The 24659-nt window shown below is 51.9% G+C and overlaps 1 protein-coding gene and 2 long non-coding RNA genes across 8 annotated transcripts in view; 2 read left to right on the top strand and 1 right to left on the bottom strand.

The window, feature by feature from the left end:
• Positions 1-15735, bottom strand: part of LOC117974487 (uncharacterized) — a 28564-nt gene extending 12829 nt beyond the window's left edge. Inside the window, exon 1 of the long non-coding RNA XR_004664502.4 lies at positions 12219-15735. This is a non-coding gene — a long non-coding RNA (uncharacterized LOC117974487). The remainder of the gene's footprint in view (positions 1-12218) is intronic.
• On the top strand, positions 254-6642 carry LOC129393176 (uncharacterized). Its single transcript, XR_008619868.2, has 2 exons — positions 254-1349; positions 1580-6642. It is a non-coding gene; the product is annotated as an uncharacterized LOC129393176 (long non-coding RNA).
• A 164-nt stretch (positions 15736-15899) lies between the features above and the next one.
• The window catches only part of PFKFB3 (6-phosphofructo-2-kinase/fructose-2,6-biphosphatase 3), a 109391-nt gene continuing 100631 nt past the window's right edge, over positions 15900-24659 (top strand). For 5 of the 6 annotated variants that reach the window (XM_008953120.5, XM_024930298.4, XM_034929909.3 and 2 more), the window contains exon 1: positions 16067-16220. In XM_008953120.5, the coding sequence (XP_008951368.3) occupies positions 16205-16220 (16 nt within the window). In that variant the 5' untranslated portion in view covers positions 16067-16204. Of the gene's footprint in view, positions 16221-24659 lie in introns of all 6 variants that reach the window. The other variant, XM_008953121.5, reaches the window with a different exon arrangement.

Below are 24659 nucleotides of genomic sequence, written 5' to 3' on the forward strand. Positions count from 1 at the left end.
AGCACCACTTTGCAGCTAATCAAGAAGACGCAAGCAGACATCCACTGGGGGTGGGGAGGGGTTCCGAGAGTGCTGAGCCTTCCGGATTAAAGGGACATACGCTGCTGCCCGAATCCCAAATGCAGCGTGATGCCACTACCGCAGCCCAGCTGCAGCCTTGAGGAAGAGGGTGCAGGAGCTACAGAGGCTGTCCTTGACATGATTCAGCCTTCGAAGCAGGATTAACTGCTGCTGCCTCCAGACCTTCCTGTTTTGTGAGAAAAACAAATCCCAATGTGTTTAAGCCTCCATGAGTCAGGTTCTCATTTACATGTAGCCAAAAGCATTTCTGAAGGGTGCAAACACACTCGAAAGATAAGATTCTACCCCATTAGCAAAAACCATTAGGTGAAGTTGATGAACCTTTTTCAGTCAACACTGGTTTCATGTTAACCGCTTGGTGATCTTCCCAGGGGGTGAGATTTGGGGTGCACTGAGGAGGCCTCCCTACCTAAAATAATTCCAGCAGTCCTGTTATTGATGCCTGAACTTCTACATGCAGAGCCACATGCAATCTGCATGGTATCCACACACATGCACACACAGCTGTTAGGAAGGGCCTGAACAGCCAGGAGTGAGGATGGCAGCACGGGAGCTTGGGACAGAAAGCCAGGCTGTGGTTTCATGCATTGCAGATCCTATATCCCAGAAGCCATTTCTTTTTCTTTTTCTTTTTCTTGTTTTGTTTTGTTTTTTGAGACAGAGTCTTGTTCTGTCACCCAGGCTGGAGTGTAATGGCGCGATCTTGGCTCACTGCAACCTTCACCTCCCTGGTTCAAGTGATTCTCCAGCCTCAGCCTCCCAAGTAGCTGGGATTATAGGTGTGCACCACCATACCTGGCTAATTTTTGTATTTTTAGTAGAGACGGTATTTCGCCATGTTGGCCAGGCTGGTCTCGAACTCCTGACCTCAGACCATCTGCCCGCCTCGGCCCCCCAAAGTGCTGGAACTATAGGCGTGAGCCACCATGTCTGGCCAGCCAAATCTATTTGTAACAGATTTCACTTTCAGAAAATTTCTCCATGTAATCCAAATCTTTCATTTTCTAGTACAGACCTCTTTCCCCTTAGCACTCTGTTCTTGATGACTTAGAAGTGTCGTTTCTCTTCACATCATTTGCACGTCATTCCTTCCTGTCTCCAGCTTCTTCTTCCCAGCCCTCCTCCTCCTCTGCACACAGGAAACCTCATTCTGTGGTGTGAACAGGGGGATTCCCGTCTTCCTGAAGTGACTTAGTCTTGAGCTGCCTGTGCCCTTCCCATCGCAGTGAATGTTGCCAGTTGGGGATGACTGGGCAGCCATGGGGAAGGTGAGCAGAGGGCAGAGGAGTCCAAGGCCCTGAGGTGGGGGTGGGAGCAGGGAGAGCTGCAGGCTCAGCTGCTGGGGCAGTAGGAGGAGAGCAAGGACCTGGAGGAGTGTGTGTGTGTGTGTGTCTGTGTGAGTGTGAGTGTGTGTGTGTGGTGGGGTCAGTGGGGAGCGGGGGAGTCTTTTATTTTTACCACTTGTTTGTCTGATTAACCTACTTTTCTCGGTTTCTAGGGAAAGAGCAAAAAAATTTTTTCTTTCTCTGAGACAGGGAGTAAAGCACGTGGCATCAAGACTGCAGCAGAAGGCCAGGCGCAGTGGCTTACACCTGTAAACCCAGCACTTTGGGAGGCTGAGGGCGGGGGTGGATCACCTGAGGTCAGGAGTTCGAGACCAGCCTGGCCAACATGGGGAAACCTCATCTCTACTAAAAATACCAAATTAGCCAGGTGTGGTGGCACGTGCCTGTAATCCCAGCTACTCGGGAGGCTGAGGCAGAAGAATCACTTGAACCTGGGAGGCGGAGGTTGCAGTGAGCCGAGATCATGCCACTGCACTCCGGCCTGAGCAACGAGTGACACTCCATCTCAAAAAAAAAAAAAGAAGGAAAGAAAAAGAAAAAAAAAAAGACTGCAACAGAAGCGCAGGGCACCCTGGAATGCCTGCAGCCTCTCACCTTCAACCTCTGTGCTGGGATCCATCAATTCCCTTCCCATTTGACTGTCAAATCAGAAGGGTCTTTGCTAATTTCAGCATAAATCGGGAGAAAGCTGACCTCGATTTAGCTGGAATGACAGCGATGACTAATTTGTACACCAGAATTAATAAAGCTAGCTCTTGCCCCACAGGGAGAGAAAGATGATGTGGTTTTCTTGCATCTGCACTAACTGAGATTGCTTTTTGGCAAGGATAGAGAAATGCTCATTCTCCACACTCCCAGGAGGGGGTCTGCTGACAGCTCCTGGACTGTCACCTGAATTGGGGTGTGACTGGGCCAGAGATGTCCCAAGCCAACCAGCCAGGCACCTGGACGGGTGGGCTCTTGACCCCCTGAGGCCACCGTGGTCTTCGAAGGAAAGTCAGTAGGTCTGGAAGCGAGCGTGGTGGGGACCCCTTCCCCGTGGGGGGCCAGGAGCTCCTGTTATAAGAGCTGCAACAGGCCTCCGTATTTTCTGTCCCTTTTACAGGCAAGAATTCAATTCTGGGTCCTGAGCAGGGGTTGTCCCGGTCAATAAGCAACTTCAGTTCCTTGGGACAGGACCCCAGACTTGCTGGTAATGACATCATTGTTTCTTTACCGGATAAGTCTCTCTTAACCCTGGAAAAGTCTGTTTACACAGAGGAGTGTGAAACAAACTCATACTTTTGATATTTTGGGCTTACGTTTAGGCGATCTTTACATATTTGATATTTTAAGAAGTTGCTGTTTTAAGAGGATGTGGCATATTTTAACTTGTAATTTTAAATGCAATGAATGGACTGGCCTCTTGATTCCAACTCAAAATATGTGATTGGGTAATTGATATAGATTTGTAATTTAAACTCAGATATTCAACGCCAATTTATTAAGATTGTAGGCAGTATGGGAACATTTAAAAAAACCAGAGATTCGCCAGAGTTAGTTGTTAAGCACTTGAGATGCTTGTGAATAAATTAAAGTATTTAAAAGTATAAAGTATTAATATTATAAATGCAGCTTAAAAATTTTAAGGCAGCAAGTGCGTTGGCTCATGCCTCTAATCCTAGCACTTTGGGAGGCTGAGGCGGGCGGATTGCCTGAGCTCAGGAGTTTGAGACCAGCCCGGGCAACCTGGTGAACCCCTGTCTTCACTAAAATACAAAAAATTAGCCAGGCATGGTGGTGTGCGCCTGCCCATAGTCTCAGCTACTCAGAAGGCTGAGACAGGAAAATCGCTTGGACCCAGGAGTGGAGGTTGCAGTGAGCAGAGATCACACCACTGCATTCCAGCCTGGGTGACAGAGCAAGACTGTGTCTCCAAAAGAAAAAATTTCAAGGACATTTAAATAAATAAATTTCTGAATAGGAACAGTCATCAAAGTTTTCCTTAACAATGACTGTTCAATGTTTTCTGTATTATAAAATAAAGTTATACATGGATGGAGCTGGAGGCCATTATCCTAAGCGAACCAACACAGGAACAGAAAACCAGATACCGCATGTTCTTGCTTATCAGTGGGAGCTAAACACTGAGGACACAAGGACACAAAGGAGGGAACAACAGATACCGGGGCCTCCTTGAGGGTGGAGGGTGGGAGGAGGGTGAGGACCAAAAAGCTATCTGTCAGCCGGGCGCAGCGGCTCACACCTGCAATCCCAGCACTTTGGGAGGCTAAAGAGGGCAGACTGCTTGAGCTCAGGAGTTTGAGACCAGCCTGGGCAACATGGCGAAACCCCATCTCTACAAAAACTAACATTAGCCAGATGTGATGCTGCATGCCCTTGGTCCCAGCTATTAGGGAGGCTGAGGTGGGAGGATTGCCTGAGGTAGAGGCTGCAGTGAGCCGTGATCATGCCACTGCACTCCAGCCTGGGTGACAGAGCAAGACCCCGCCTCAAATTAAAAAAAAATAATAATAATAATAAAAAAGAAGGCTACCTGTCGGGTACTATGCTTATAATTTAGGTAACAAAATAATCTGCACGCCAAACCCCTGTGACATACAATTTACCCATATAGCAGATCTGTACATGTATCCCTGAACCTAAAATAAAGTTAAAAATAAATAAATGTAGGAGTGCAAAAGGCTTATTGCAAAAAAAGTTAAAGTTAAGAATAAATAAATAGGCTGGGTGCAGGCTGGGCGTGGTGGTTCACGCCTATAATCCCAGCACTTTGGGAGGCTGAGGCAGGCCGATCACCTGACGTCAGGAGTTTGAGACCAGCCTAGCCAACATGGTGAAACCCCGTCTCTACTAAAAATACAAAAATTAGCCGGGCGTGGTGGCACATGCCTGTAATCCCAGCTACTCGGGAGGCAGAGGCAGGAGAATCGCTTGAACCTGGGTGGTGGAGGCTGCAGTGAGCCAAGATTGCGCCAATTCACTCCAGCCTGAGCTGGAGAAAAATCTATTTTGTTAAGCAGGAGAATCTTATTTTGTTAAGCAGGAGAATCGCTTAAACCTGGGAGGCGGAGGTTGCAGTGAGCTGAGATTGTGCCACTGCTCTCCAGCCTGGGTGACAGAGCGAGACTCTCTCAAAAAAAAAAAAAAAAAAGTCATTTGCTCCTCACATTTGGCCACTGATGAACACTGTCTGCATGTTACAGGTGAGGAAACAGGTGGAGGAAGGGAGTGCCCCGAGCTGAGGCCCAGCCCCGCCCCCACGGCCTGGCTCTCCTGCCTGGTTTAGTTTGGCCTCTAAAGCGTCCTCATTACAAGCAAAGTGCAGCCCCACCACAGAGAATCCCGTTTCTCTCTGGGAGTGCTTATGTGATTAATTTGAAGTCACCATGACTCTGATTTCCTCTGCAGAATTCAGCAGCGTATTCCAGGATTCCAGGAGCGCAATGCAGTAGAAAGCAACCACTTGGTCCAGGATACCGAGACTAATTTCTGGGAAAGAGGCAGCCAGGCTCCTCGGCCTTATGCAGGTCATGAAGACTCAGTACATTGAGATTGAAGGTCCTCAGTTCCCAGCTAAGCGAGCCTCCAAGGACTGTGACGTCCCAACCTTCGGACGAGGATGGAGGCGGGAGGAGACACAGCGCCGGCCAGGAGACCTGGTGTTGGGGCTCTGCCCCTGGTCTGGCTGAGCAATCCGGGCAAGTCACTACCCTGGCCGAGGCCAGCTTTGTCGGCAGAGAAATGGGTGAATGCTGCCTCCGCTTGAATCCAGAGTTTGTCAGGATGCTATGGAAAAAATTATATGAAGGTTCTTTGCAACATTAAACAAAATAATAAAATAAAATAAACCTGTTGCATATTTGCCAGGGGCTGGGCTTTCTGAGAGTGGACAGGGAACAGCTGAGCGTGCTTGACGGCTCTGGGGTCTTCAGGGCCTCTGTCTCCCCTGTGACACTGTCCTTGGCTCAGCGGGCTGTGGAGGCCCCAAGTGACGCTGTGAACAGCTGGCAAGAGCCTTTCCCGGACTCTACAGCCTCCCTGTGGCCCCTCGTCCCTTATGAAGGAAGGGGTGGCTGCCCGACCTGTGGGTCCTGGGCACTGTCCTGCTCCCCTGGTTGTGGAGTTGCCAGGACGGCGGGACAATCAACACAACACTCTTCTTCTTCTGTCGGGGACATCACCACAGAGAAGAAAAGAGCCTCTCCCTAGAGAGAAATCCTGATGTCTGAAACTTCAGCTGAATGGAGGAGAAAGGATAATTCATCACCTTTCCCCAGAGCCAGGGCAGCACGTAGGAGCTGCGTTTTGAGGGCAGGATGACAGAAAGGTGCACACAGCACACCAGCTGTGCTAGGGCTGGGCCAGGCCAACCGTGGGCCCTTGGGGAGCCCATGCCCCCCACCAGCAGCCTGCTGCCAGGTTCCCGGGCCCGTGTGTGCGCCTCCTCCCAGGTGTTCAGCTCGGCTCTGACCTAGGAGCTGCCGGGAAGGGCTGTGCAGATGGAATTAAGGTCCCCATGAGTTGACTGTAAGATGGGAGACTGCTGGGGGCCGGAGTCCTTTAAGGCAGAGAGCTTTCTCCTGCAGGACCCAGAAGAAGACATCAGTGTTCAAAGCACGAGAAAGATCCAACCTGCCCTTGCCCCTGCGGAAGGAGGAGCCACGTGGCATGGAACGAGGGTGGCCTCTAGGAGTGACCCCGCGGACAGCCAGCGAGGAAATGGGGACCCTATTCCCACTCCACAGGAACTGAATTGTGCCCACAAGGAGGAGCTGGGAAGTGGAGTTTTCTCCAGAGGTTCCTGATGAGAACTCAGCTAGTCAGCACCTTGATCTCCGCTGGGCGAGGTCTGTGCAGAGCCACAGCCAGGCAGTGTGACTTCTAACCTTCAGAATCGGGAGCTAATGAAGGGGTGGGGCTTAAACCACAAAATTTCTGTGTGTGTGTGTGTGTTTTTTTTGTTTGTTTTTTTTTAAAAAGAACACTACATAGCAATAGAAAGTAAACAAACATCCCCTGCATTAAATTGCACATGTATTGAAGTTCAGTAGATGTAAATTAGCACAGCTGTCTCTTCTTTCCTGAAAGCATTTTTTTTGTTTTGTTTTGTTTTAGAAACACAGTCTCACTCTGTTGTGCAGGCTAGAGTGCAGTGGTGCGATCTCGGCTCACGGCAACCTCCACCTCCCTGGTTCAAATGATTCTCCTGCCTCAGCCTCCTGAGTAGCTGGGACTACAGGCGTGTACCACCATGCCCGGCTAATTTTTGTATTTTTAGTAGAGATGGGGTTCCACCGTGTTAGCCAGGATGGTCTCGATCTCCTGACCTCTGGTGATCTGCCTGCCTTGGCCTCCCAAAGTGCTGGGATTACAGACATGAGCCACCGTGCCGGCCCTGAAAGCATTTATTTTGAAACAATTTCAAACTGAAAAACACCTCTATCCCCTTCTCCCACACTGACCAATTGTTCCTCACCAGTTGTCTATGTATTTGCTAAATATTTCTGTGTGTGTGTGTGTCATGTGAGAGTGCGTATTTTTTTTCTGAGCCATCTGAGCCCATTTACCCCTACAAATGAACATCAAGCCCATTTACTCCTACAAAGAAAGATATTCATTTGTATAAGCACATAAAAAATTCAACCCTGATGAAATGTCTATTCTATAGACCTAATGTGAAGTATGAATATGCCCACTTTACAGATGGACAAACTAAGGTGGAAAAGTTACATGCCTTACCCAAAGCCACACAAATGGTAAGTGGCAAAACCAGGTTCCACCTTGAAATCCTGGGCTCTTTTCCTTGTGTTCTGTCCGTTTCAATTGGGGTCCAGTCGGAACAAGATAAACTACTCTGGGTGTTTCGAAGAGCTGAGATTTAATATAGGAAGCCCTGTAACTGTAGGAAGCCACAGCTATTCCTTTGGGGGACTCAGAGAGGGGAATGGTGTCACCCAACAGCCCAAGAATGTACTCAGCACCCCAGCTCTCAAAGCTTCAGGAAGGGAGAGACCCCCTCCAGCTGCTGCTGAGCAGGAGCCCAGGAGCCGCCCCCTGCACCCCGGGCTGACCTGCCAGAGCCTGAAGTCACCAGCTTCCCGTCACTGCTCAAGCGAAGTGGGGGTCTGAATTCACAGCTTCGCCATCAGCTATTGGGGGACCTGCAAGAGTCATTTAGCCTCCGAATGCCTCATTCCTCTGTAAAATGGGGCATCTGGTTTAGATGAGCTGTAAGTTTCATTCCAGTTCTGAAATGACTAATTCTTCCCTCATTGTGTTCTTTGACTTTGAACAACTCATGCCTCTGTTTTGCACCTCCTCTTTTTCAGTAGCCTCTTTAGATCCGATAGCAGTCCAAGGGGAGGCAAGGGAGCCTGGGGTGGTGGAGGACACCCGCGATGACCAACCTGTGTGCTTGCCACGGCTGGCTTCTGCTCCAAAGGCACCCTCTCCTCTTCTCCACACCCCATCCCCTCTTCTTTCTCTCTTGCTCCTCATCTGAGCTCCTTTCCTAGGTTGGGGAATTCCCCACCTTACAGACTTATTTTAGTTAGTTATTCATAACTAGGTATGTCTTACCATGGAGGCAGCAGTAGCTGCTGAAACCATCAGATACTTCCCCAGTCTTCCCTGCAGCTAAGGGGGTGAGGTTGAGACCTCCACGGGGGGAGCCAGAAGCTCCTGCCCAGCCTCTTAAGGTAACTCAAGAGACAAAGGAGCAGGCTCAAGAGGCGGTGCCCCCATGCGGATCTAGCGTCCTGAGTTTGCCAGAGCCGCTCTCTGATGTGAATTTGGCTAGAGTTCTGGCAGCTTTGGCTAGTTCTCCTGACTTTCTCCCAAACCTGTGAGCTACTCGATACCCTCCAATAAATTCCTCTCTGATTTAATCACCCAGAGTTGGATCCCTAGCTTGCAGCCAAAACTCCTGACTGACACACCTGTTATCTCATGCAATGCTCACAGCCACCCTAGGGGCAGGTGTTATTATTGTCTCCATTTTACAGATGAGGAAACTGAGGCACAGTGAGGCCAAGGAGCTTGCGTATGAAGTCACGTAGCTGTGAGGGGCGGCAGCCCCCAGATTATGTCACCAATGCAGCCTAAGACATGGCAGGAAATGCTTCAGGGATGAGGCCAGGTGTGGTGGCTCACACCTGTAATCCCAGCACTTCAGGAGGCCAAGGCAGGCAGATGACTTGAGCCTAGGAGTTCAAGACCAGCTTGGGCAACATGGTGAAACCCCGTCTCTACCAAAAATACAAAAAATTAGCTGGGTGTGATGGCACATACCTGTGATCCCAGGTATCTGGGAGGCTGAGATGGGAGGATTGCTTGAGCCCGGGAGGTTGAGGCTGCAGTGAACTGTGATCACGCCACTGCATTCATTCCAGCCTGGGCCACAGTCCTGTCTCAAAAACAAACAAAAAACAAGAAGAAGAAAATGCAGCAGTGACAAGAAACTCCTGGTCACTCAGCACAGGCTTTTCCTGAGGACAGAGATGTGTGGTGAGAGCTTGTACAGCCCCTCCTGTAGAACGAGAGCTGCTCCATCTCAGCTTCCTCTAGAAAGGCGACGTTTCCTATAGATTTTTGTTTTAAGCTTGGAGCAGAGGACCATACTGTATAAACAGCAAATTAGGAAAATTAAACTTACTGTTTTAGTGGAAGAAAACGGATTTTTCTTTTCTTTTTTTCGAAACGTGTCTCTCTCTTGCCCAGGCTGGAGTGCGATGGCGTGAACATGACTCACTGCAGCCTCAACCTCCCAGGTTCAAGCCATCCTCCCTCCTCAGCCTTCCCAGTGGCTGGGAGTCCAGGCGTGCACTGCCCCCACACCCAGCTAATTTTTAAATTTTTCTTGTAGAGATGGAGTCTTGCTATATCGCCCAGGCTGTCTTGAACTCCTGGCCTCAAGTGATTCTCCTGCCTTGGCCTCCCAAAGTGCTGGGATTACAGGCATGAGCCACTGTACCTGGCCAATCTGAGAATGCATCCTTGTGATAAAATGACTTATTATGACTTTATCCTTCGCTCAGCTTCCCTAAACGTCACATAACCACAGCACAATTATCAAAATGTGAGAATTAATAACTGGCTAATAATCCGTGAATAATAATTAACTTGCATTTCATCAACTGTCCTATGAATAGCCTTTTGGGGGTTCAGGATCAGTCCAGGGTGCCCCAGTGCGGCTGTTGGTCATCGTGTCTCTTCAGTCTCCTTGAATGTGGAACGCTTCCTCCACCCGCTTTGTCTTTCGTGATTTGGACATTTCTGAGACGTCCTGGCTGGGTATTTTGTTGCACATCCCTTATTTTAGGTGTCTCATGTTGCCTTGCGATCAGATTCAGCGTATGCATTTTTGGCAGGAATACCACAGATGTGACTCGGTATCCTTTTCTATGAACCATGTCGGGAAGGACGTGACGTTGATTCCGCCCATTCCTGGTGAGGTCTGCCAGATTTCTCCCCTATAAAGTTACCATTTTCCCCTTTGTAATGGATAATTGTCTGGTGGGGAGATGCTTTGAATCTGTCCATATCCTGTTTCTCATGGTATTTTGCCCACTAATTTTAACACCCACTGATGATTCTTCCCTGAAACAAGTACATTGTGGCATTCACCAAATGGTGATTTTTCTAGTTCCATGATTCCTTCTACATGTATTGGTTGGAATTCTACTGTAAGGAAAAGCTTTCTCTCTTCCCTCATTCATTCATCTATTTATTTAAATCAGTATGGGCTCAAGATTCTTCTTTAATTCCATGGGTCACAATCCATCTACTACCATACTATCTTGTTCTTCAGACTGTCCCAGAAGAGCCCCTTCAGGTCAGCCCTGGTGTCTTTGGGACATGTCCCCATCGTTTTGGGGCACCACGGATGCTCCCAGCTCATCTTGTGCTTTCCCACCCTAACCCTCTAACCCTCTGAGATCTCCTGGTTCCTTTAATTGGAGGATGGTATTTAGAATACCAAGACCTGGGAGGTAGATGCACTCATTTACTTTCTTTTTTTCTTCTAGCTTGCTTGCTTGTTTGCTTGCTTGCTTTTTTGCTTCTTTTGAGACAGAGTCGTGCTCTGTCACCCAGGCTGGAGGGCAGTGGTACAATCTCGGCTCACTGTAATCTCCGCCTCCTGGGTTCAAGTGATTCTCATGCCTCAGCCTCCTGAGTAGCTGGGATTACAGACGTGTGCCACCATGCCCAGCTAATTTTTGTATTTTTAGAAGAGACAGGGTTTCACCATGTTGGCCAGGCTGGTCTCAAACTCCCGACCTCAGGTGATCCACCTGCCTCGACTTCCCAAAAGGCTGGGATTACAGGCGTGAGCCACCGCGCCCGGCCTCATTTTCTTACTTGCAGTGTTCATAGTTCTCTCCGATGCTGTGGATCATGAATCCTTTCACAGTCACATGCATGTGCATGCACACACACACGAATGGTCTGGGAGCCCATGCCCCAGCAGGTGGGGTTTCTCTTGTCCTGTCCCTCTCAGCTGTGGTGCCCACCCAGGCGCCCCCTCCTCCTCACTCTTCTTGGAGACCAGAGCTTCCTATTCACTACCCTGGGGCGGTTAAAGCAGCCCCTCTCTGCTCCCAGCTAAACAATAATGATGATAATGGCAATGATCATAATGATGATGATAATGGCAATGATCATAATGATGATGATAATGGCAATGATCATAATGATGATGATAATGGTAATATAATAATGATGATAATGGTAATACTGATGATAATAACAATAGAAGCACCCATTTATTAAGCTCTCCTTGTGCTGCATGGACAAAACACAGGCTCAAAGACCGTTTTGCACACAGCATAGGAAGGGACCCAGCAGGGACTCAGACCCATCCCAGATCCCCCAGCCTTCTGGCAAACTCCAAGGAGATGGGGAGCTTGAGGAGGCGGATCCACACCACACGCGGGCCGTGGCGTGGGGACAGCCCGGTAGTGGGAACGGCTCTGGACACTCACGTCGGGGATGTGGCAGAGGCCTTGGGGTGGGCTCTAGACTCTCACATCGGAGATGTGGCAGAGGCCTCGGGTGGGTGTGGACAGGAAAGGCATTGGCCTCAAGTACTCCATGGACCTGGCTGGCCCTGCCCCCCGCACTCCTTCACACACGTTCTTAATTGCCATTTTCCCCGCCCGCATCAAAGGATCCCAGCATGCTTCCCACAGCCTGGAATTCCTTTGCTGGGAATGGGAGACAAAGCCATACGTTCTATCATCAGAGAGGAAAGGCCCAAAATGCAAACATGCAGCCAGAGAGAGGCTGTGGCAGGCAGGAGTTTCTGAGTAGGGAGTGTCAGATCCCCTCCTACTGAGTGCCACTTTCCCTTCTGAGACAGCATGGGAGCCGTCAGCCTACGAACTGGAGAGAACTCCAGGAAGGAGCCCTTTTCTTCCTGCAATGAGGGCAACCGGAAGCTGTGGCCACGGCACCTGCTGTCCCCGGAGCCTGGGCACCGACGTAAGGGAGGAAGGCGGCGCCTCCCTTTCCCCCTGCCCTGGCCACAGGAGCCTCAGGATTGACAGCTCATCTGCGGGTAGGTCTGCCCAGGGAGGGGTCGCTGCATAAGGGGTCTGAAGCCCCTGGGGCCCTGGGGTCCCTACCCTTGGTCACCTGCAGGCATAAGTCGCTCCTTTCCTCTTCAGCTCTGGGGTGTGGTCCAGAAGTAGTGGACTGAACTAAGCAGCACAACGGTCAGCATCACCTGGGACTCCGCCTAGAATGCTAGAAATGCGCATTCTTGCCCCCAACCCCCACAAGACTTACTCAGTTAGAAACTCGGGAAACAACCGGTGTGCCCAGCCCTCCAGGTGGGTGGTTCCGATATCTGTTCACGTTTGAGAACCTTTGTGCTCAGGACCTCCGGTTACCAAATCATGCCACTTGCGGTGACCATTCTCAAAAGATGACAGAAGGAAGAAGGATGAGGAAGACTTGAGCCTGGCCGGGCAATCCTTGGTTTCCTCATGAACCCTTGCAATCGGGTTACATTTTGAACATCACTGGGACATGCTAAGAGCTCCTTTGGAGCACAGCAGTGCTCACATCAATAGTCCAGCAGACTGAGCACGGAGATGTCAGCAGACACACTTGCAAGTTTGGTGAGTAATAATGAAAGTACTCAGTTCCGTGATTCATACTATAGTGTTGACAGGTCTGGGAATATAGTCTTAATTTAAAATTGCTTCGGATCTTTTCTCCAGGTCTGAAAACCAGAGGGACCGTGCCCATGATCCCCGCCGTTTCACTGACCAGCACGGCTGTGGCGAGTTCGTTGTTCAATCCCGGATGGCTCAGCAAATCCAACCCCCTCCGCTCTGTTCTATCGCCGCATGGATCTGCAGAGGCAGCCGTTCCTGCCGGGTGGATTTGCCTTCTGTGAAGGACAACACAGAACCACTCTTTGAGTTATTTGACACTGACATCAATCCTAGTTGGCTGACTCTGGTTGGTGGTGAGAGGACAAATGTTCCCAGGGACTATTAAACAACCACAAAAATCTGAGAGGGCGGTTATCTGAACATGGAACAGAAACAAGACAGTAACGAGTTCCAATGTTCTTTTTTTTTTTTTCTACACAGGATTCAAACGAACTCAGAGTAGCGAGATCAGAATACATGAGTCTGACCTGTTTTTACTCACAACACCTCTGATACCAAGTGCGTGGGTTTTTTTCACACCGAAAACCAGTTCCCCCAACTCTCCAGACACCAACTGGGTGGCCTATGATTCCATTCAAACGTGACACTAACTCCACAGGCTCCGAGGCTCAGTCCCTCAGGACTGCCCTGAGTTCAGACGCCAGCCTCCTGACTCCAGCCCAGGGTACCCACACTTCTGTCCAACTTGGCTACAAAGTCGGGGGTTTCCTACATTCCCCCCACCCTCCCTCCCAGTTTCACATTCAGTAATTTGCTAGAACAGCTCACAGAACTCAGGAAGGCACTTTACTGGTACTGGTTTATTATTAATATAAAGCATTGGACTCAGAACAGCCAGATGGAAAAGATGCTTAGGACGAGGTAAGGGGGTGGAAGGCCAAGGGGCTTCCTCGTCCTCTCCAGGCTGCCACCCCTCCCAACACACCTACATGTGTTCACCAACCCAGAAATTCTCCACATTCTTTTTTTTTTTTCTTTTTGAGTCAGAGTCTTGCTCTGTCACCCAGGCTGGAGCGCAGTGGCACGGTCTCGGCTCACTGCAACCTCTGCTTCCTGGGTTCAAGCAATTCTCCTGCCTCAGCCTCCTGAGCAGCTGGGATGACAAGTGTCTGCCACCATGTCTGGCTAATTTTTGTACCTTTAGTAGAGACGGGGTTTCACCATGTTGACCAGGCTGGTCTCAAACTCCTGACCTCCAGTGATCCACCCACCTCGGCCTCCCAGTGCTGGGATTACAGGTGTGAGCCACCCTGCCTGGCTCACATTCTGTCATTTGGGGCTCTTTTTTTTTGGATTCATTATGTAGGCATGATTGATTAATCACTGGCTGTTGGTGATTAACTTAATCTCCAGCCCCTCTCCCCTCCCCAAAGGTCAGAGGTCTGAGCTGAAAGTTCTGACTAATTCCAGCTCCCAGCCCCCATCCTGGAGCTGCCCAGTCCTCTCACTGACATTCAAAAAACACTCATCCCTCTGGAGATCCCAAGGGTTTTAGAAGCTCTGGACCAGAAAACAGGATCAAAGACCAAATATGCAGCCACGGCACCATCCACCTCTGAGGGCATGTGCTCTGCCCTTACTATGACGGCGGCGGTGGCGAGTCTGATACAGGCGGGATGACGCACGCTTTATCTGGAACCCTTGGCCTTGGATAAAATTTGTCTTCTGTAGCAGTTACGTCCATGGAGCTAAGTCCAGGTCCACCTGCCATTGCAATTATGGCAGGGAAAAGGACAGAGGGAGCTGACGATTCCACCTAACTTCGGATTTGGGGCGCCCTTCTGTTCCCCCACTTCCTGCTTCGCTGACACTCACACACCCAAAGGCGGTGGCGCAGAAGCTGAAATCAGGGCTCAGGACTCCATCTACAGCCAGGCCCACGAGCAGGGTCTGTTCTGAAGGCTCCACCAGCAGCTGTGTCCCAAGCCAACTGGCAAGACACCGTCCCACCCCACAGTGGCTTCCTCCCCGTGGCATCATCTCCCTTCCAAAGAGGGAGGAATTTGGACTATTACCCACGAACGATAGCAGGCTAAGAAACAAATTATGATTACGAAAGATTAAAGAAAGAAAAAAACACACACACCTACTGGCTGTACCTTTCCTGCATGATTTTTGCCACCGCATGGAAAGCGGGCCAATTGCTATTTGCCTGGGTGTTTTAAATATCAGGAGATCAGGAGATTTGCTCCTGACATAATTTTTTTTCGAAGTGCAACAGAAAATAGCACTTTTCACAACAATTAATTGTTAACTGGCTCCAAAGAAGGTCTGCTTTTTAGACATTTGGGAGGAATAAAAGGCATCTTCTCAGATGTTGGCCTTTGCAGAGGCAAGGTCAGTGGTGCTGGGAGGTGACTCCCTGCATTTCCGTATGTCCGTTTCTTAAGTCGCACTATTACTTCCCTTGAGTAAGGGACGTAATATTGAGTAATATTTATTGAGCTGTGTGTGAGAGACTGTTCCAGGCTCCGGGAAAACAGCGAACAAAATAAAAAAAAATTGGCTGCTTTCATAGACCCCACACACTAATAAGCACATAGGGAGTCGGTCAGGCGGTGACCCGTGCGGTGGAGAGAAGGCAGCCGGCGGGACGTGGAAGGGTCGAGGTTAGACCGAGGTAGTGGGGAGGCCCCCAGTGAAAGAAGCGAGTTTCTGGGGTGCTCCCTCTAGCCAGCAGTTAATTTCAATTCTGCCGGGCGCGGTGGCTCACGCCTGTAATCCCAGCACTTTGAGAGGCCGAGGTGGGCGGATCACTTTAAACCAGGAGTTCCCAACCAGCCTGGGCAACATGACAATACCCGTTTCTACAAAAACATTTAGAAAAATTATCTGGGCGTGGTGGCGCACGCCTGTAATCCCAGCTACTTGGGAGGCTGAAGCAGGAGTATGGGTTGAGCCTGGGGAGGTGGAGGCTGCAGTGAGCTATGATCGCACCACTGCACTCCAGCCTGGGCGACAGAGTGAGATCCTGTCTCAACACACACACACACACACACACCCCAAAACAACAAACAAAAAAAAAAAAAGAGAGAAAAAGAAAAAATTACACAATTTCAGTTTGTTCAATTTGAGTCAGCTGGTGATTCGAGCGTGTCCCCTGTGCCCGTAGGACATAAAAGTAAAAATAAGATGGAATTCCCTCAGGTCCCGTCCTTCGGGAAGGATGGCTCGGAACAGCCCGAAAGAGAAAAGGGAGTTGGTTTCTTCCCGGACCAATTTTCCCCTGTCCTGTGGAGTCCACAAGACAGGCGGCAGCTTCAAGGCCGGCAAGTTCCGCGTCTGGGGGGCTGCGGGCCGCCCCTGCGGGACCGGGGGGATCTGGGCGTGACAGGGCGGCCCGGCCGACGCCCCGGCTTCCCCCAGCAGCCCGAGGGCGCCCGGAGCTCACGGCTGGCGCCGCCCCGCGCTTCCTGCCTCGCCGCGGATCCTCCTCCGCGCCGTGACGCGCCAGGCTTTGACCAAATATGTCCCTTTCCCCTCCCTCGCCCGCCCCGCCGCTCGCAGGCGCCCCGAGCCGCGGGGCTGCCGCTTGGACGTCGTCCTGTCTGGGTGTCGCGGGCCGGCCCCGCGGGGAGCGCCCCCGGCGCGATGCCCTTCAGGAAAGGTAGGAGTCCCGGTGACGCGGCCCACGCCCCCAGAGCGCGCGGGGACCTGAGCGGCCGCCTGTGGGTACCCGAGCCTTGGGTCCTCGCCAGGCGCGGAAGCACTGTGCACCCGGGCTGCGGCGGTGCCGCCCGGGGCCGAGCGAGACGCGCTCCGCCTTGTCCCCTCCGCCCTGCGCTGCGCCCCGGACCCGCGTGTCCCTCCAGATCCGCACTGTCTCCTCCGGTCCTGCGTGTCCCCTCCGGCCCCACGCGTCCCCCTCCGGCCTCACGCGTCCCCCTCCGGCCTCGCGTCTCCTTTCCGGCCCCGCGTCTCCTCTGCAGCCCCGCATTGTGCCTCCAGACTCGCGCTACCTCCTCCAGACCCGCGCGTCCCCTCTGGCGACTCCGCGGCCGCCACCACGTGCCCGAGCCGGGGGCGGCACTTGCAGCGAATTCCCGCTTCTCGCTGCGCTCCAGCCCCGGGCCGCAGATAGACCAGGGCTCCGGACCCGGAGAGACCCGGAGGGCGGCGGGGCCCGGGGTCCTGAGGGCTGGATTGGTGGGCTCGGGGGCACGGAGAGGGGCAGCGCGGCGCGGGAGGTAGGCAGCTCTGGCCTGAGTCCCACCTCTGCCCCTCCCGCCCTCTGACCCCCGGGCAGTCATTTCAGCCCCCAGCCCCAGTTGCCTCCTGGGCAAAGCCGACAGATGGTTAGGGACGGCCGCGTGAGGATGGGAGCCGTCCCCAGAAACGCAAACTCAGGCCCGCTGATGAGCGCGGCCCGGCCCCTCCTGCAGGGGCTGCCCTCCGCCTTCTCCGCCCTGCGTGCCAGAAAGGCCCGGCTACCTGGTGTTCCCTACCCGCACCGGGGGGTCCCAGCGCACCGGACCCCGGTTTACAGGCCGGGTGGTTGGAGGCCCAGCACTGCCCAGAGCCCTGGGCCACTCTCAGCTCAAAGACCCGGGAGAGAAGTGGGAGCTGCAGAAGTGTGGGGAGGGGGGGCCTCGATTTGACTTTCAAATCAGAGTTGTGTGACTCCTGCGTCGTCTGTTTGGGTTGGGAGGGGTTGAGCTCTGGTGATGATTGTCACTCAACACCCGAGACTCCCCCACTGCGACCTGGGCACACTAAGGACGTTGAGGACTGGGGGTGTGTGTGTGGGGGGAGCCTGGCCTCCCCTGGCACTGGGCCTGTGCTGTGCCGTCTCTCCCTTCCCGCACCCACCCCTCTGCCTCTCTTCTCTCATAACTCAGAGGCACGGCCAGCGTGATGCTACGGTTGCCTGGAGGCTGTACCGGACTTGTTTTTCAAACAGAGGATGCCTAGGTATCAGCGTGGGCTCCTGGCGGTGAAGGGGGTGGCTGCTGACTCTCCTGTCCCGTTGGGTTAGGGAGATGGGGGAGGGTGGCCAGAAGGAAGGTGACAGCCAGCAAGCAGGGGCTCTGCCACTCCTCTGTCAGCTGGACACGTTTAGTCCCACGGCCACTGTCCTCGGTGTCTCCATTAATCCAGGTATGATGCGGCCACCTTGACTCTCTGGGTTCTCTGGAGGCTCTCAGTGTCCCTCCCCCCCTACTCATTAACTGCAGGGGACAATCATTTATCTCTGACTTCATCGCTTCTGCCCACTTTTGTCGATGTGGGCTCTGGTTGGGAAACTCCTAAAAGGGACAGACTTCTGTTTACTTGTGCGCTCAGTAGAGAGCCTTATGCGGCAAAGTATTAAATAGCCAAGCTGCTAATGTATTGTTTGCATATGAAGATTTTGCTTTATGACAGCGTATTTTAGTGCATTATTAGATCACACAGGACAAAACATTTGCAAACTGCCAACCAAGGTAAGCTTTGGTTTTTTGGTTATTATCATTGTTTAATCTGAAGAGACCTTGCTGCATGAAGAGGAAAATGTTATCCTTGCATTTGGCAGATGCTACTTTCTGGAGGTCCCAGAGTGTAAGAAACAGTGTTGCTTGGCATAAGTGCTGTCTGCGTTTCCCGGTCGCCCTGGTGTGAGCCAGGGCACAGGCTCTTGGAGGCTTTATCTAGGCAGAGCTTCCCCAGTTGCAGGTGGGACCTCTCACTTAGAAGTAAGCACAGCAAGTGGGAACTGCGGGGAGCCAGGCCACGGCTGGGTTTGGTGCTGAGCCGTGGTCTGAAGCTGCCTGGAGGGGACAAGGTCCTCCTGTGAGGGACAGCATGGCACGTCAACCCTGCACTGATGGAGGTGCAGGAGACGCCAGTGCAGCTACTCTTCTGTATTTTTTGACCTTTGAGCGATCTGAATGTGTTAACTATTCAGAAAAGTAATTTAAAAATTGGGAAATGAAAAGACTTTGCCGCCCTGCTCCCAAAACCAAGAGAAGCCATCCGGAGAAGGCGTCCATCCTCTGCGGGCTGGAAGCTGAGCAGGGACAGCTGCGGATTCCCTCCCCAGGCTGTGCTTCTGCCTCTTGACAAGCTTCAGACTTTCGGATCAGCTCCGTCAGGGGCCCAGCGGGTACCAGGCAAGTCGAGGAGTTTAATGATGGGGAGATTTGGGTAGGAGATAGGAAAACTGTAAGGGATAGTGCAGAGCCCTAGGCATTAGCACCTCGAGGTTTAAAATGTCAAGTGGCAGAGCCGAAACTAGGGACAGCCTGACAGGGACTGTGGCTTCTGTTGGAGGGGGCAGGCAGTGTGTAGCCTGCAGAGAGGGAGCTGGGAGAATCCTCAACCTAGACCTCACTCCTTCCTCCCTCTGATCTCATGGCTTTGGCAGCCAGAGGGCCGGGGAGCCTGACGGGGTGGTCCATACCGGGGACCTGACGGGGTGGTCCATACAGGGGAGTCTGACGGGGTGGTCCATACAGGGGAGTCTGCTGGGACACAGAGCTGGGTGGATTTCCCTTTTGGAGGAGAGAGGGTCTTCAGGGTACAACAGAGAAGCAACCAAAGATCTTAGGTGCTGGTCCTGTCCCTCACTTATGGGAGGAACTAGTGGACAGCTACTGAATGTAGTTACGGGAAAGGTGAGTGGTTGTGTACCACGTCATTCATTCATTCTCTAGATTGGGCACTTGCTATGCACCAGCACACGCTAGGTACCAGCTGAACAGCAAGACATGGCGTCTCCTCCCTGGAGCCCACCTCCTGTGCTCTCCAGCAAGTGCCAGGGAGGGGAGTCAGAAGTCCAAATGTAGAGCAGTTCTCAGTAGGAAGCCCCACCTGAGGAGGCTGAACTCCGTATTGAGGGGGTGTGGCACTGGTTGACCTCCTGGACTGTCACACAGGCTGTGGTTAGGTTGGTGCCATGGTGCTGACTAGAATGGAGCCAGAGGGACTTAGACCTCATATTCCACCTGTCCAACATGGACCGCAGTGGTATGGCACGTGGCAGGCAGGAACCATATCAGGTGGGTGGTGGCTGCATCTGGGCCATGTCCCCTATGCTCAGCGTGAGGCTGGAGCAGCAGCTGACAGTGGCAGTCCTGGCCCAGGTGGGGGAAGGATGGTGCAAGCATTGCGTTCAGGGCTCACAGCTCTTCCTGTGGGTCTCCAGGGTGACGGTGGTTAGAGTGGGAGGATGGTCTGCGTCTTTGGCCAATCTGTCTAGAAGAAGGAGAAGTTAGTATCTTGATGTGAAACATAAAAGAAATTCATGAGAAGAAAAGGAGGCAGGAAGCACTTCAGCTGGACACGGAGAGGAAAGTCATGCATATCATGACTAACTTTGGGAACCACAATGGAGAGACGCTGGGGCAGTTCTTCCTCTGCAAGGACTTCTCTCCTTAGAAATCGAATAGATGGGCCAGTGTGGTGGCTCATGCCTGTAATCCCAGCACTTTGGGAGGCCGAGGTGGGAGGATCACTTAAGGCCAGGAATTTGAGACCAGCCTAGACAACATAGCGAGACCCTCTCTCTACCCAAAAAATTAAAAATCAGCTGGGGGTGATGGCGTGAACTTGTAGTCCCAGCTACTCTGGAGACTGAGATGGGAGGATTGCTTGAGCCCAGGAGTTCAAGGCTGCAGTGAGCTACGATCACACCACTACACTGCAGCCTGAGTGACAGAGCAAGACCCTGTCTCTCTAAAGAGAAATAAATAAGACAGATGGTGTAGACGGTGACTCATCTCAGGTGATGGAGGCGTGGCTCGGCTAAGAGACTGTGGTCTTGAATAAATTGTTGAGGTCCTTTTCAAGTCTAGAATCCTATAAAAATGTCTTCAGACAGCAGTGTTCCAAGGATTTTTGTACATTCCACCTTCAGAGGGACAAGGGAATAGCAGGTGAAAGTTCTAATAATAAATAACAATAAGGCTGGGTGCAGTGGCTCATGCCTGTAATCCCAGCACTTGGGAGGCCGAGGCGGGTGGATCACCTGAGGTCAGGAGTTCGAGACCAGGCTGGCCAACATGGTGAAACCCTGTCTCTACTAAAAATCCAAAAATTAGCCAGGGGTGGGGGCGGACGCCTGTAATTCCAGCTACCTGGGGAGCTGAGGCAGGAGAATCACTTGAACCCAGGAGGCAGAGGTTGCAGTGAGCCGAGATCGTGCCACTGCACTCCAGCCTGGGCGACAGAGTGAGACTCTCTCTCAAAAAAAAAAAAAAAAGATACAAAATGCACTGTGTGGGATGTGAGGGCAATCTGACTGTGATATCTGTCACCCCAGTGATCGCCAGGGTTGATTTGGCTGATCTGGCTGGCTAGGTGGGTGTCCCCTTCCTCCCTCACCACTCCATGTGCGTCCCTCCCAAAGCTGTGTGCGGGGTCCAAGAGGACGACCATCCCCAATAGAAGAGGACTCATCTTCAGTCAAGGGTACACGAGTAGCTGCACTCCCCTGCTAGAACCTCCAAACAAGCTCTCAAAATGCACTGTGTGACCTTACTATAATATCCTCCAGTTCCATCTCAAGGATTTCACTCTTTTTTATGGCCGAGTAGTATTCCATGTTGTATATGTACATTTTCTGTATCCATTCATCTGTTGTTGGACACCTAGGTTGATTCCATGTCTTGGCCGTTGTGAATGGTGCTGCAATAAACATGGGGTTTGGATGTCTCTTCACACCTTTTAAGTTCATGCCTTTTCTGTCACCTTTTCCATTGATTCTATGCACATAGCAGCTCTTGCAGGCATATCTTGCCCCATAACCAGACCGGAACACTCATTTGTTCTCAGAATGCTTTCTGCATGGTAACTTGGAGAGCTATTTGAGTTACGGTCTATACCTCATGCTTATATTGGACCTGGTGGTAGCAAGTGTTTCGTAAATTCTTCTACTTGGTTAATCTGTCATTTTCTTTTGGAATGAGTAGTTGCAGAGACACATTAAGATCCTTATAGGCCAGGCACGGTGGCTCATGCCTGTAACCCAGCACATTGGACGGCTGAGTAAGGTCAGAGGATTACTTCAGACCAGGCGTTCGAGACCAGCCTGACCAACATGGTGAAACCCTGTCTCTACTAAAAATACAAAAATTAACTGGGCGTGGTGGCGGGCGCCTGTAATCCCAGCTACTCAGGAGACTGAGGCACAAGAATCACTTGAACCTAGGAGGCGGAGGTTGTGGTGAGCTGAAATCGTGGCCACTGCACTCCAGCCGGGGCGACAGAGCGAGACTGTCTCAAAAATAACAATAATAATAAATCCTTATAAACCCTAAATGCTGAAAGATGATGGCATTTTACCATGCGTAATTTAAAATAAAGACAATACCCAGGCTGTGCGCGGTGGCTCACGCCTGTAATCCCAGCTCTTTGGGAGGCCGAGGCGAGTAGATCACTTAACGTCAGGAGTTTGAGACCAGCCTGACCAACATGGTGAAACCCTGTCTCTACTAAAAGTATGAACAATTAGCCGCGTATGGTGGCGGGCACCTGTAATTTCAGCTATTCGGGAGACTGAGGCAGGAGAACCGCTTGAACCTGGGGGGCGGAGATTGCAGTGAGCCAAGATCCTGCCACTGCACTCTGGCCTGGGCGACAGAGCCAAACTCAGTCTCAGAACAACAACAACAAAAAGCAAAAATTGCCTATCATTCATGACGGCAGAGGAAGAGTTCCAAGATTTCCAGCTGGGCGGTTGAGACGGTGGACCAGGACAGCAGGGAGACGGACACAGGGAGGGAGCCCCAGTCTGTGGAACACCATCCCACTTACCGTAGCTCCCCGCTGGCAGTGTGTATGAGTCTTGGTGGTATCTTGTGTGCGGGTCTGAGCTAGGGGGCGTGGCCCCAGGAGTGTCCAAGGTTCTGGTTGGGGCAGCCACAAGGTGTCTGAAGAGCAGAGGGGTTTGGTCGTCCTGGCACTTCCGCAAGCAGCCTTTCCAGCTGTAGCTCCGGAAGGTGCTCTGACATGACAGTTCAAAAACACACTTCCCCCTGGCCTGGGCTTCAACACTCACTTGTGAGAAAGTGAGGTCCTGTATGCCCCAGTCCTCGGCCAGAGAAGCAAGAAGCAGATTTCCCAGAGGCTGTGGCTCCTTGCATTGGTGAGGACACTGGGGTGCTATCTCTGTTTGAGGGGTGACTGACAACTGTGCTTTCTTAGGGTGGAGTTGGTCTGCTGTCGTGACTGTCTGCTTGAGATACTGACCCCTGGCGATCAGATTCTGGAAGTCCTCTCCTGAGGCTGCTGAAGTCATCCCAGGTGCTTGTCCAGCCACAGCAGTAGAGAAAGATCCAATCAGGCAGGCAGGGGCAAACGGGAAGTCGGGAGGGTACCCTCCCCCCTCCCTGAGAAGTGTGGACTTTCAAAAGGAAGTGAGAAAGAGGAAGGTCTTGCCTAGGCATGGGGTAGACCTGTTTGATGCAGGCGGACTTCAGGGAAAGCTGGTCCTCAGTGCCACGGTGCTGTGGCTGTCGGGCGGCAGGCACTGGCTCACAGCCGTGGTGGGTACGCCTTGTTTCTTGGAAGGACAGAACCGCCCTCCTGCAGCTCTTGTTCCTGGCTTCACATTAGAATTAACTGGGGAGCTAAAAAAAAAACCTGATGCCCCAGAAATTCTGATTTGATAGTTTCTGCCTTGATGCCTAGACAAAAAATGTCCTGAAACAATACTTCACCTCAGACAATACTGTACATGCTGATGTTTTCTAGTCTGTTCCATTTCATTAAGAAAGATTCTGGTCTTATTCCAGTAAATTGATTTCAAGGCCACTAATGGGTGGTGACCCACACTTTTGAGATGCCTGTTCCGGGCATCACCTCCCACTGCAGAGGCTGGGGAGCCGGACAGCTCCCTTCCCAGGCTCTGCAGTGGGAACTGATGCCTGGAACAGTTCCTGCAGCCACACTGCTGTGGAGCCTCTGAGCCTCCATGGAGGCTCCCCAAGCCAGGCAGCAGGGGAGGAAGCGTCTGGTAGGAGGGTGGAAGGCATCACGATAACTAGCCACCTGCAAGGGTCAAATCTCTCTGGGACGTTTGCACGAGGAACATTCCGAACCCACGAATAGAGGAGGGCTGCGGATCTGGTAGCTGAGGAAATTCAGTAGAAAAGCGAGAAATGTATGGCCAGGTGCAGTGGCACACACCTGCAGCCCCAGCTACTCGGGAGGCTGAGGTGGGAGGATTGCCTGAGCCTGGGAAGTTGAGGCTACAGTGAACCTTGATCGTACCGCTGCACTCCAGCCCGGGCAACAGAATGAGACCTTGTCTTTAAAAAAAGAAAGAAGAGGCTGGGCACGGTGGCTCACGCCTGTAATCCCAGCACTTTGGGAGGCTGAGGTGGGCAGATCACCTGAGCTCAGGAGTTCGAGACCAGCTTGATCAACATGGTGAAACCCCATCTCTACTAAAAATACAAAAAAATTAGCTGGGCGTGGTGGTGGGTGCCTGTAATCCCAGCTACTCGGGAGGCTAAGGCAGGAGAATTGCTTGAACTGGAAGGCATTGAGCCGAGATCATGCCACTGCACTCCAGCCTGGGAGACACAGCGAGACTCTGTCTCAGAAAAAAAAAAAAGAAAGAAAGAAGAACAGAGAAAAGCAAGAAATGTAATTGAAAGGCCGATGGGCTGCCCTGTCCTGCGGGTGCCTACCCTCATTTGTGATGCAACTGAAGTCACTTCCATAAGCTCTTCGGTCCTTTCAGCAGTGCCCAGTAGGCCAGGGGCGGATGTAAGTGCAGAGGCTGCGGCAGTGAACAAAACAGACAAACCTCGGCCATGGAGCTTACATGTGAATGGGGTAAGCCTGTGTGGCTTGGTCCTCGGTAGATGCTTTGAGTGGCTGGTAGGAGGTCATGGTGACCTCCCTGGGTTGGTGAGCAGGTGAACGCTGCATGTGTCAATGGATGTGAATGCCAAGAAGAAAATAACTCAGGAAAGAGGAGGGGAGGGGCTGGGCGAGGTGGCTCACGCCTCTAATCCCAGCATTTTGGGAGGCCGAGGCAGGCGGATCACTTGGGGTCAGGAGTTCGAGACCAGCCTGTACAACATGGTGAAACCCCTGTCTCTACTGAAAATACAAAAAT

This window comes from Pan paniscus, chromosome 8, assembly GCF_029289425.2.
Source record: "Pan paniscus chromosome 8, NHGRI_mPanPan1-v2.0_pri, whole genome shotgun sequence".
Lineage (NCBI taxonomy): Eukaryota > Metazoa > Chordata > Mammalia > Primates > Hominidae > Pan > Pan paniscus.